This window comes from Prionailurus bengalensis, chromosome B1 (genome assembly GCF_016509475.1).
Source record: "Prionailurus bengalensis isolate Pbe53 chromosome B1, Fcat_Pben_1.1_paternal_pri, whole genome shotgun sequence".
Lineage (NCBI taxonomy): Eukaryota > Metazoa > Chordata > Mammalia > Carnivora > Felidae > Prionailurus > Prionailurus bengalensis.
In genome coordinates this window covers 117,106,369-117,120,041 of record NC_057344.1, presented here as the reverse complement: position 1 = coordinate 117,120,041, position 13,673 = coordinate 117,106,369, and the positions used below count along the sequence as shown (strand labels likewise).

General features: G+C 36.2%; 1 protein-coding gene across 3 annotated transcripts in view; it reads right to left on the bottom strand.

The window, feature by feature from the left end:
- Positions 1-13,673, bottom strand: part of TBCK (TBC1 domain containing kinase) — a 220,901-nt gene that overhangs the window by 131,311 nt on the left and 75,917 nt on the right. For all 3 annotated transcript variants that reach the window (XM_043571089.1, XM_043571097.1, XM_043571106.1), the window contains 5 exons: positions 10,659-10,720; positions 10,339-10,400; positions 9,385-9,533; positions 8,403-8,541; positions 1,176-1,275 (listed from right to left, as the gene is read on the bottom strand). In XM_043571089.1, the coding sequence (XP_043427024.1) occupies positions 1,176-1,275; positions 8,403-8,541; positions 9,385-9,533; positions 10,339-10,400; positions 10,659-10,720 (512 nt within the window). The remainder of the gene's footprint in view (positions 1-1,175; positions 1,276-8,402; positions 8,542-9,384; positions 9,534-10,338; positions 10,401-10,658; positions 10,721-13,673) is intronic.

Below are 13,673 nucleotides of genomic sequence, written 5' to 3'. Positions count from 1 at the left end.
GGGCATGCTAAAATGTGAAAAAGACACTCTGAAGAAATAAAGCAAGCTTCAGAACCAGCTTCAGCTATGGGAGAGAGTTTGGAATTATCAGGCCAGAAATTTAAAATAACTATGATTAATATGCTAAGGGCTCTATGGAAAAAAGTGGACAACATGTAAGAACAGGTGGGTAATATAAGCATAGAGGTAAAAATTCTAATAAAGAATCAAAAGATGTAACCTAGGTGTTATAGAAACATCAGAAGAAGGAGAAAGAAAGAAACAGAAGAAATATTTGAAATAATAATGACAGAAGTTTTCAAAATTAAAGACATCAAATAACAAAGATCCAGGAAACTTAGAACATCAGGCAGGATAAATACCGAAAGAAAATCTACACCTAGGAATATCATATAAAGGACACCATCAAAAGGTAAAGGAAGAGCCACAGATTTGAAGATATATGCACTACATATAGCCAACAAAAACTCCATATTTGGAATATATACTTCAAAGTCCTCAAATCAATAAGAAATCACTCAGTAAAAAAATTGACAAAAGATATGAACTAGTAACGTAGTATAGAAGAGGTAAGCAGGATGCTAAGAAATATGAAGAGACTCATAAGTGCATTAAAATCAGGGAATTAAAATTAGTATTATAGAAATTTACTATTCTACACCTTTTAGAACAACAATTAAAAAAAAAAATGTTTGTTTGCTTTGAGAGAGGTGTGTATGTGTGGCGGGGGAGGGTGGGACAGAGAGGGAATCCCAAGCAGGCTCTGTCTCTGTCAGTGCAGAGACTGATGTGGGGCTCAATCTCATGAACTGTGAGATCATGACCTGAGCTGAAATCAAGAGTCATATGCTTAATCAACTGAGCCACCCAGGCACGCCTAGAGCAATAATTTTTTTAAATATTTGATAATACCATGTGTTATCATGTATATGGAAAATGAGAAATCTTATTCAATGATGGTAAAAAGATAAACAGATACAACTACTTTTGTGAATGATCGGACAACATACATAAAGCTGATGATGCATAGATCCTATTTCCCAACAATGTCACTCCAGGGCACATACCTTGAAATTCTGACATATTTTATGAGATTAGGGAGGCATTCAAGGGTTCATGTGTAAGGTTTCATTAAAAAAATATCTGAGGCAGATTTGTCAAAACACCATTCTTACATTCCTTAGCTGGCATAACGACAACGTCACAGTGGTGTCATCCAACAGTGAGCTTCTGTCTCGACCTTGCCCAAAGCTTTCACCATCTTCAAAGAGAAAACTGAAAGGAGATTAAAAAAGATCATTATCTTAATGAGCACACAAAATCTGATTTATTGTTTCTTCTGCGAAATAAAATTTATTCTAAATCATCAATCCCTCATTAAAAAAATAAACAAATTTTAGACTTAATGGGTTAATTAAAAATATGTAATTGCTGGTTGAAATTTCACCCAACAATTCTTTTTAAATATAAGTTGACTTGGTCTGAATATAGTATACAAATATAAAGCATTTTAGGAACACAAGAGTAGGATTTATCCTCTTCGTTCATGCAGATTCAATGCTAAAATTACTCTTTTGATACTATTTATATGTGCTACTGAGGAAGTTTATATGAGTGAAAAATGATAAAAGAAGAAACATCACAATAGTAAATTATCGAGAAAAAGGATAGTGAATAATAAATGCATAAAATTTTTTTAGGATTTCAGAGAATTAATTTTGAGAATTTACATATACTTGGAATTTCCATCATCTTATATTCTGGTGTTCTGCTTAATTCAATGTGTGAGAAATATAACTGACTTAAAAATCAGTTTAAGAGGGAGAAAAAGTAGAGAACCAGTGATCTATTCAAATAACCTAAAAATTTAACATGTGAAGAAAATATGACCAGCAGGCGATTTTCCTTGTTACCTACAATGAACAAATCTAGTCCCAAAATGTAAAATTAAAATTTAAAGCACTGGTGTAAACTCAGGAGATTGAGGTTCACATCTTTATGAATAAATATAAAGAGCAATGGAACAGTAACAACTTTGGTTCTTAGAGTTCTACTGTTAATTTAACTTTCAATCTAATTTATATGATGACGTCTAAGATATTATGCAGTTCTACAGTTTTCTCAACAGTGATTTAGCACCATGCTGATTTCTAGGACAAGCAACAAAGCCATAGAGTACATTTACATTTACAAATGTAATTGGAAATAAAAAAGTTACTCATATTTATTAACTCTCTTGAATATTACCATTCTTTTTTATAATTTTTTTTAAATATGAAATTTATTGTCAAATTGGTTTGCATACAACACCCAGTGCTCATCCCAACAGGTGCCCTCCTCAATACCCATCACCCACCCTCTACTCCCTCCCACTGCTCATCAACCCTCTGTTCTCAGTTTTTAGGAGTCTCTTATGTTTTGGCTCCCTCCCTCTCTAACATTTTTTTTTTCCTTCCCCTGTCCCATGGTCTTCTGTTAAGTTTCTCAAGGTCCCCATATGAGTGAAAACATATGGTATCTGTCTTTCTCTGTATGACTTATTTCACTTAGCATAACACTCTCCAGTTCCATCCACGTTGCTACAAAGGCCATATTTCATTCTTTCTTATTGCCACATAGTATTCCATTGTGTATATAAACCACAATTTCTTTATCCGTTCATCAGTTGATGGACATTTAGGCTCTTTCCATAATTTGGCTATTGTTGAGAGTGCTGCTATAAACATTGGGGTACAAGTGCCCCTATGCATCAGTACTCCTGTATCCCTTGGGTAAATTCCTAGCAGTGCTACTGCTGGGTCATAGGGTAGGTCTATTTTTAATTTTTTGAGGAACCTCCACACTGTTTTCCAGAGCGGCTGCACCAGTTTGCATTCCCACCAACAGTGCAAGAGGGTTCCTGTTTCTCCACATCCTCACCAGCATCTATAGTCTCCTGATTTGTTCATTTTGGCCACTCTGGCGTGAGGTGATATCTGAGTGTGGTTTTGATTTGTATTTCCCTGATGAGGAACGACGAGCATCTTTTCCTGTGCCTGTTGGCCATCCGGATGTCTTCTTTAGAGAAGTGTCTATTCATGTTTTCTGTCCATTTCTTCACTGGGTTATTTGTTTTTTGGGTGTGGAATTTGGTGAGCCCTTTATAGGTTTTGGATACTAGCCCTTTATCCGATATGTCATTTGCAAATATCTTTTCCCATTCCGTTGGTTGCCTTTTAGTTTTGTTGCCTGTTTCCTTTGCTGTGCAGAAGCTTTTTATCTTCATGAGGTCCCAATAGTTCATTTTTGCTTTTAATTCCCTTGCCTTTGGGGATGTGTCAAGTAAGAAATTGCTGCCGCTGAGGTCAGAGGGATTTCTTCCTGTTATCACCTCTAGGGTTTTGATGGTTTCCTGTCTCACACTCAGGTCCTTCATCCATTTTGAGTTTATTTTGTGAATGCTGTAAGAAAGTGGTGTAGTTTCATCCTTCAGCATGTTGCTGTCCAGTTTTCCCAGCACCATTTGTTAAAAAGACTGTCTTTTTTCCATTGGATATTCTTTCCTGCTTTGTCAAAGATTAGTTGGCCATACTTTTGTGGGTCTAATTCTGGGGTTTCTATTCTATTCTGTTGGTCAATGTGTCTCTTTTTGTGCCAATACCATGCTGTCTTGATGATTACAGCTTTGTGGTAGAGGCTAAAGTCTGGGATTGTGATGCCTCCCGCTTTGGTCTTCTTCAAAATTACTATGGCTATTCGGGGTCTTTTATGGTTGCATACAAATTTTAGGATTGCTTGTTCTAGCTTTGAGAAGAATGCTGGTGCAATTTTGATTGGGATTGCATTGAATGTGTAGATAGCTTTGGTGGTATTGACATTTTAACAATATTTATTCTTCCAACCCATGAGCACGGAATGTTTTTCCATTTCTTTATATCTTCAATTTCCTTCATAAGCTTTCTATAGTTTTCAGCATACAGATCTTGTACATCTTTGGTTAGGTTTATTCCTAGGTATTTTATGCTTCTTGGTGCAATTGTGAATGGGATCAGTTTCTTTCTTTGTCTTTCTGTTGCTTCATTATTAGTGTATAAGAATACAACTGATTTCTGTACATTGATTTTGTATCCTGCGACTTTGCTGAAATCATGTATCAGTTCTAGCAGACTTTTGGTGGAGTCTATCGAGTTTTCCATGTATAGTATCATGCCATCTGCAAAAAGTGAAACCTTGACTTCATCTTTGCCAATTTTGATGCCTTTGATTTCCTTTTGTTGTCTGTTTGCTGATGCTAGCACTTCCAACACTATGTTAAACAACAGCGGTGAGAGTGGACATCCCTGTCATGTTCCTGATCTCAGGGGGAAAGCTCTCAGTTTTTCCCCATTGAGGATGATATTCGCTGTGGGCTTTTCATAAATGGTTTTTGTGATGTTTAAGTATGTTCCTCCTATCCCGACTTTCACGAGGGCTTTTATTAAGAAAGCATGCTGAATTTTGTCAAATGCTTTTTCTGCATCGATTGACAGGATCATATGGTTCTTATCTTTTCTTTTATTGATGGGATGTATCACATTGATTGATTTGTGAATGCTGAAGCAGCCCTGCAGCCCAGGAATGAATCCCACTTGATCATGGTGAATAATTCTTTTTATATGCTGGTGAATTCGATTTGCTAGTATCTTATTGAGAATTTTTGTATCACTATCACCAGGATATTGGCCTGTAGTTCTCTTTTTTTTACTGGGTCTCTGTCTGGTTTAGGAATCAAAGTAATTCTGGCTTCATAGAATGAGTTTGGAAGTTTTCCTTCCCTTACTATTTTTTGGAACAGCTTGAGAAGGATAGGTATTATCTCTGCTTTAAATGTCTGGTAGAATTCCCCAGGAAAGCCATCTGGTCCTGGACTCTTATTTGTTGGGAGATTTTTGATAACTGATTCAATTTCTATGCCAGTTATGGGTCTGTTCAAGTTTTTTATTTCTTCCTGTTTGAGTTTTGGAAGTATGTGGGTGTTTAGGAATTTGTCCATTTCTTCCAGGTTGTCCAGTTTGTTGGCATATAATTTTTCTTAGTATTCCCTGATAACTGCTTGTATTTCTGAGGGATTGGTTGTAATAATTCCATTTCCATTCATGATTTTATCTATTTGGGTCATCTCCCTTTTCTTTTTGAGAAGCCTGGCTAGAGGTTTATCAATTTTGTTTATTTTTTCAAAAAACCAACTCTTGGTTTCATTGATCTGCTCTACGGTTTTTTTAGATTGTATATTGTTTATATCTGCTCTGATCTTTATTATTTCTCTTCTTCTGCTGGGTTTGGGGTGTCTTTGCTGCTCTGCTTCTATTTCCTTTAGGTGTGCTGTTAGAGTTTGTATTTGGGATTTTTCTTGTTTCTTGAGATAGGCCTGGATTGCAATGTATTTTCCTCTCAGGACTGCCTTTGCTGCGTCCCAAAGCGTTTGGATTGTTATATTTTCATTTTCGTTTGTTTCCATATATTTTTTAATTTCTTCTCTAATTGCCTGGTTGACCCATTCATTCTTTAGTAGGGTGTTCTTTAACCTCCATTCTTTTGGAAGTTTTCCAGACTTTTTCCTGTGGTTGATTTCAAGCTTCATAGCATTGTGGTCTGAAAGTATGCATGGTATGATCTCAATTCTTATATACTTATGAAGGGCTGTTTTGTGACCCAGTATGTGATCTATCTTGGAGAAAGTTCCATGGGCACTTGAGAAGAAAGTATATTCTGTTGCTTTGGGATGCAGAGTTCTAAATATATCTGTCAAGTCCATCTGATCCAATGTCTCATTCAGGGCCCTTGTTTCTTTATTGACCGTGTGTCTAGATGATCTATCCATTTCTGTAAGTGGGGTGTTAAAGTCCCCTGCAATTACCACATTCTTATCAATAAGGTTGCTTATGTTTGTGAGTAATTGTTTTATATATTTGGGGGCTCCCGTATTTGGCACATAGACATTTATAATTGTTAGTTCTTCTTGATGGATAGACCCTGTAATTATTATATAATGTCCTTCTTCATCTCTTGTTACAGCCTTTAAAGTCTAGTTTGTCTGATATAGGTATGGCTATTCCAGCTTTCTTTTGACTTCCAGTAGTACGATAGATAGTTCTCCATCCCCTCACTTTCAATCCTAAGGTGTCCTCAGGTCTAAACTGAGTCTCTTGTAGACAGCAAACAGATGGGTCTTGTTTTTTTATCCATTCTGATACCCTATGTCTTTTGGTTGGCGCATTTAGTCCATTTACATTCAGTGTTATTATGGAAAGATATGGGTTTAGAGTCAGTGTGATGTCCGTAGGTTTCATGCTTGTAGCGATGTCTCTGGTACTTTGTCTCACAGGATCCCCCTGAGGATCTCTTGTAGGGCTCGTTATTGGTGACGAATTCCTTCAGTTTTTGTTTGTTTGGGAAGACCTTTATCTCTCCTTCTATTCTAGATGACAGATTTGCTGGGTAAAGGATTCTTGGCTGCATATTTTTGTGTTCATCACATTGAAGATTTCCTGCCATTCCTTTCTGACCTGCCAAGTTTCAGTAGATAGGTCTGTCACTAGTTTTATCGGTCTCCCTTTATACGTTAGAGCGTGTTTATCCCTAGCTGCTTTCAGAATTTTCTCTTTATCCTTGTATGCTGCCAGTTTCACTATTATATGTCATGCAGAATATCAATTCAAGTTATGTCTGAAGGGAGTTCTCTGTGCCTCTTGGATTTCAATGCCTTTTTCCTTCCCCAGATCAGGGAAGTTCTCAGCTATGATTTGTTCAAGTACACCTTCAGCCCCTTTCTCTCTTCCTCTTTTGGAATTCCTATTATACGGATATTGTTCCATTTCATTGCATCACTTAGTTCTCTAATTCTCCCCTGAAACTCCTGGATTTTTTAAATCTTTTTCTCAGCTTCCTCTTTTTCCATAATTTTATCTTCTAATTCACCTATTCTCTCCTCTGCCTCTTCAATCTGAGCCGTGGTTGCCTCCATTTTTATTTTGCACCTCATTTATAGCATTTTTTTAGCTCTCATGACTATTTCTTAGTCCCTTGATCTCTGTAGCAATAGATTCTTTGCTGTCCTCTATACTTTTCTCAAGCCCAGCTATTAATTTTATGACTATTATTGTAAATTCACGTTCTGTTATTTTGCTTAAATCGTTTTTGATCAATTCGTTAGGTATCTCTACTTCCTGGAGTTTTTTTGAGGATAATTCTTCCGTTTTGTCATTTTGGATAGTTCCTGGGGTGGCGCAGAACTGCAGGGCACTTCCCCTGTGCTGTCTGGAGTAACTTGTGTTGGTGGGTGGGGCCGCAGTCCGACCTGATGTCTGTCCCCAGCCCACCGCTGGGGCCACAGTCAGACTGGTGTGTACCTTGTCTTCCCCTCTCCCAGGGGCAGGACTCACTGTGGAGTGGTGTGGCCCCTGTCTGGGCTACCTGCACATTGCCAGGCTTGTGGTGCTGCTTTGATGGGAACTGGCCTATTAGCCAGGGTGGATCGGCAAGGTGCACAGGGGCGGGAGGGGCAGACTTAGGTCACTTTGCCCATGGTGGTCCCCTGTAGGAGGGGCCCTGAAGTACCGGGAGGGAGGCAGGCTGACCCGTCGGAGGGATGGATTCACAGGAGCCCAGTGTTGGGTGTTTGTGTGGTGCAAGCACGTTTGGTGATGGTAACTGGTTCCCTCTGGGATTTTGGCTGGGGTATGGGAGAGGGAGATGGCGATTCCCAGCGCCTTTGTTCCCTGCCAAACTGAGCTCTGTCTTCTGGGGCTCAACACCTCTCCCTCCCGCTCTCTGAGCAAGGCTGTTGACTTATAATATTCCAGATGTTAAGTCCCGCTGGCTGTCAGAACTCACCCAGTCCGGCCCCTCTTCTTTTGCAAGCCAGACTCGGGGTTCTGTCTTGCCTGGCGGGCTGCCCCTCCACCGCCCCGGCTCCCTCCCGCCAGTCCGTGTAGCATGCACCGCCTCTCCGCCCTTCCTACCCTCTTCCGTGGGCCTCTTGTCTATGCTTGGCTCCTGAGAGTCCATTCTACTAGTCTTCCAGTGGTTTTCTGGGTTATTTAGGCAGATGTAGGTGGAATCTAAGCCTTGAGTATTACTATTCTTTCTGACGTCTACATTTTTCATTTATTGAACATCAATTATTGCAAGATATTCTATGGTAATAGGGTTATGTCAAATAGATCATATGGCAAATTATTTTTTTAAAAATAGTACTTATTAAAAATAATAAAATATTAATGGGAATTCTGCAATTAGAAGCTCCAGTCAAGAAAACAAGGTATTGACTTCCAATTGCTTTCATAATTACTTAGCTGGAATGTCTACCAAAAAAAATCCCAAATTAAAAAAAAAACGTTAGTATCAAATTTTTTTCATTTCCAAGAGAAGCTTTCTTTCCTTACTTGGGAAGTGTGCAGATAGGTGGTTTGGATCGAATGATTTCCTTGTTGACAAGCTCCTTCTCCAAGTCACCTCCAGCTAAACACCAAAGGTAATATACTTCTTCAATAGATCTTTCTGCCAGGTAATCACTGTTTACATCTATTAATGGCAAATGGAAAAGAACCATAGCTCTCACACTTTGTTTTTATTAAAAGGCAACAGGCAATAATAGCTGACATTCTCAACAAATACTAATTGAAGAACACAGTATGAGTCCCTTTAGAAGATTCATACTATACAATGCACAAAGGATGAAATGAGGATATACACATTGAATGTACATTCAGTTACTCTGAGAAGAAGAGTGGAATTTTTACCTTCTATATCAGAGATACATGGGATATATATTCCATACATGTATCAGATATATCGGGTTCTGTGGGAAAGGGATACAGGCCAAAAAAGGCAACTTGTGTGGGTAACTAACACAAACTATCCCATCCTTCGTATCTTGAGGCAATAGCTGCCTCTTCTGAAGAGCTTTTCTTGATGTCTCAAGCAGGATATGATTCCACTGTACTATGTTCATACTGACCCTTATTAATAATAGTAAATAAATGTTTATCTGCCTCTCCATTTGGTATGAATGTTATATGGTGGTAGGGTGCCTGAGTGGCTCAGTCAGTTAAGTGTCCGACCTCAGCTCAGGTCATGATCTCATGGTTCATGAATTTGAGCCCTGCATTGGGCTGTCTGCTGTCAACATGGAGCCCACTTCAGATCCTCTGTCCCCCTCTTTCTCTGCCCCTGCTCCACTCATTTTCTCTCTCTCTGAAAATAAATAAATAAGCTTAAAAAATGCTACATGAATAGCAGTTATATAACTATGATATACACATATATAATTATATATATATTTGATAAACATAAAACTGAAAATACAGTAAGGATACTTCCTTTAAAAATAAGGCTTATATTATTTTCTGTCTTATCTATCATTACCTTTACACAGCTGGCTGATATCCTCAGGCAGAGTTAAATCAGCACATCTTAGAGAAGATGAGAACAGACTGGCAGGTTTGGTAAAGGGAGTATATAAAGGTGACACTTCACTGAATACCTTGTCCTGCATTAATTCATCTGCAGTTGGCCTTGAGAAAAATTTAAAACACAGACTATGAATGAAGTCATTAAAAATCTGCTAGAATAATGGCACACATTCAAGAGGATGTTTTAAAAAGTTAAAGGAATAGTTAAAAGTCTTAAATACATCATAAGTAAAGAAAATAATAATAAAACTCTCCTTAGCAGAATCTTGATGTATACTTTTATATAAAAAGTGACTATAAGTAAATGCTGAATTTTCCCCCATATTGTGCTTTTTGTACCTTATGATCTATCAAAGATTATATACGAGCTTCTCCATTTTTTACTTTTATCTTGACTATTATGCGCTTCCTTTACTGAATATCTTAATTAAAATTCTAAACTAATAATCATCTAAACTAATAATTTTTCTCCTTTTATTAATATACATTAGAGCCATAGCTAATAGTTATGATACTAATATCAATTTTGTATTCCTATATGTATGCAAATATTCTTATTTAATCCATTAGTATAATAACTAATAAAAAACCACAACTACTTATACATCAGGGGCATTTGGGTGGCTCAGTCGGTTGAATGTTCGACTCTTGATTTTGGCTCAGGTCATGATTTCACACTCATGAGATCGACTCCTGCATCAGGCTCTGTGCTGGGTGTGGAGCCTGCCTAAGATTTGCTCTATCTCTCTCCCTCTCTCTCTCTCCCTCCCCATTCTCTCTCTCTTAAAAAAAAAAAAAAAAAAAAAGAAAGAAAAAAGAAAAGAAAAGAAAAAGAAAGAAAAAACCCACAACTATTTATATATTCAAGATCTCAGTATAATCTCAAAGTCTTAATAATAATACCAACCTCTTGGAAGGGTGGAAGGTGAGACACTTCTTCAAAAGATCTATCACATTTTCAGGAAGGTCCTGGTAAATAAAAAGAGAAAAGAATTATTTAAAATGACCCATTTAAAAAATACATTTTACTCAAATGTTTACTATTCTAGAGCACTTTGAGCTTTTCTAAATTGTCTTTATTTGGACTTTATACTAATTTACATTAGATTGTCACTCTATAAAAAAGCAAATTATCTGAAAAGAAATACATATAGCTTTAAAATAGTTTGCTGTTAGATCCCAAGTATACAGAATACATCAATTTTCAATAACGGATTAATGCCAAACCTTTATAATGTCCAGACAACCATGTTCTTCAGCCAGAACTATTATAGTGTCATCTACGCAATCTATAACACAAAAAAAATTGTATGAATTAATGCTGCTTTTCTTATCTATCAGATTAAATGGGAACTGAACTCTGATAGTTTTTTTAAAAATGTGTTATGCAGTTTTGGAACTTGGAATATTAAGAAGCTTGTGACTTTGTCCTTACATGTTTCCTTACAGGTTTTGATAAAAATACTTTAAACACTAAATATTAACTGAATTACAGATACTGAAAGATAGTAGCTTAAAAACTGAAATAAAGCAGTGATGCAAAATGAAGATTCTCATGTTCTCTCTCTCTTGCTCTCTTCTCCCTGTACATGTAATACACATATATTTATATTTATATTTATATTTATATTTATATTTATATACACACACATATTACTCTTTTGTATATATACAATTTGGAGAATGTACACACATCTCTAAGGATTTATAGTACAAATTTTTACAATCCCTATCAAAATACCTACAGCATTTTTCACAGAACTAGAACAAATAATCCTAAAATCTGTATGGAGCTACATAAGACCCTGAATAGTCAAAACAATCTGAAAAAAGAAGAACAAACCTAGGGGGTGTCATAATCCTAGATTTCAAGATTTCATTTTTTTTTTGTAGTAACAAAGCTTTAGTAATCAAAACAATATGATATTGGCACAAAAACAGACACATATCAGTGAAAAAGAATAGAGAGCCCAGAAATAAACTCATGCTTACATGGCCCATTAGTCTTTGACAAAGGAAGCAAGAATATGAAATGGGAAAAAATGTTGGGAAAACTGGACAGCTAAATGCAAAAGAATGAAACGGGACCACTTTCTCACACCATATAGAAAAATAAACTAAAACCAGATTAATGACCTAAATGTGAGACCTGAAACCATAAAAATTATAGAAGAGAAGATAGGCAGGAATTTCTGTGACATCGGCTGAAGCACATCTTTCTAGATATGTCTCCTGAGGCAAGGGAAACAAAAGCCAAAATAAACTATTGGGACACTACATTAAAATAAAAAGCTCTGCACAGTGAAGGAAGTAATTAACAAAAATAAAAGATAATCTATTGAATGGGCGAAGATATTTGCAAATGATCTATCTGATAAAGGGTTAGTATCCAAAACATATAAAGAACTTACACAAATCTTGGATCACTATATTGTACGCTTGAAACTAATATACCCTGTATGTTAACTATCCTGGAATTTAAGTAAAATAAAATAATTAAAAAAAGAACTTATACAATTCAACACCAAAAAAAAAAAAAATAATCCAATTAGAAAACTGGGGAGAAGACATGAACAGACATTTCTTCAAGAAGACATACAGATGGCCAACGGAGACACAAGAAAAATGCTCAATATCACTGTTATCAGGGAAATACAAAGCAAAACCACAATGACGTATTACTGCATACCAGTCAGAATGGCTAAAATCAAAATCAGAAGATACAACAAGTGTTGGCAAAGATGTGGAAAAAAGGAACTCTTGTGCACTGTTGGTGCAATGCAAACTGGTACAGCCACTGTGGAAAACAGCATGAAGGTTTATCAGAAAATTAAAAATAAAAGTACCATATGATTTAGTAATCCCAGTATTGGGTATTTACCCAAAGAATATGAAAACGCTAATTCAAAAAAATATATGCAGCCCTATCTTATTGCGGTATTATTTATAAGAGCCAGATTATGGATGCAGCCCAAGTGTCCACCAATAAATGAATGGATAACAAAGATGTGGTGTATATATACACAATGTAATATTACTTAGCCATAAAAAAGAATGGAATCTTGCCATTTGCCACAATGTGGATGGATCTAGAGAATACAATGCTATGTGAAACAAGCGAAGAAAGACAAATACCATGATTTCATTCATATGTAGAATTTAAGAAACCAAACAAATGAAGAAAAAAAAAGAGACAAGTAAAACAAAACAGAACAGACTCTTAGTATAGAGAACAGACTGATGGTTCCCAGAGGGGAATTAATGCTGCTTTTCTTATCTATCAGATTAACTGGGAACTGAACTCTGATAATTACCAGAGGGGAGGTAGGTGGGAGGATAGATGAAAACAGAGGAAAAGGATTAAGAGTATATTTATCATGATGAGCACTGAGCAATATACAGTATTGCTTAATCACTATATTGTATACCTGAAACAGTTTAACACTGTATGTTAACTACACTGGACTTAAAAAAAAAAAAAATAATAGAGTTCAGGGCACCTGAGTGGCTCAGTCAGTTAAGTGCCTGGCTCTTGATTTCACTCAGGTCATGATCTCACAGTTCAGTCTGTGGGATCCAGCCCTGCATCAGACTCCATGCTGTCAGGGTGGAGTCTGCTTGGGATTCTCTCTCTTCCTCTCTCTCTGCCCCTCCCCCATTTGCATGTGTGCTCCCGGTCTCTCTCAAAATACAAATAAACATTAAATATATATTAAAAAATAATAAAGTATAATTTTAGTTTGTGGACCATATTAAGAAATCTCTAAGACTCTTTAATAGTCTTATTATCAATTGTTTAAATTAAATGTTGTAAATATGGTAAAATTTAATGCAGTTATATTTATAATTCATTATTATTCAATATTTATTAACACTTTTCTATATATATATTCTTACTTACAAACCCTATTAACCTGGACAGAAATCTGTCACTCTTTCATATAAAGTGCTCTATCACTGTTTTTCTCTCCTTTATGACCACACATGCTTAATTTATTCCACTCTAAAATAGATTACATAAATTTTTGTAAACTTGAATTAAAACATTAGGATCTAATATACATGTAAAATAAATGAGCTTGTTAAAAGAAAAAATAAACATTCTTCCCAGTCATTATTCACACATGATTCATCAAACAGAAAGCTCAAAATTTACGATATATTATCAGAAGGTAAATTGCTACAGAGAAGTATAACTTTATATTCTCATTTTTTGATTTCACAACTTAGTTTACTTGGCTA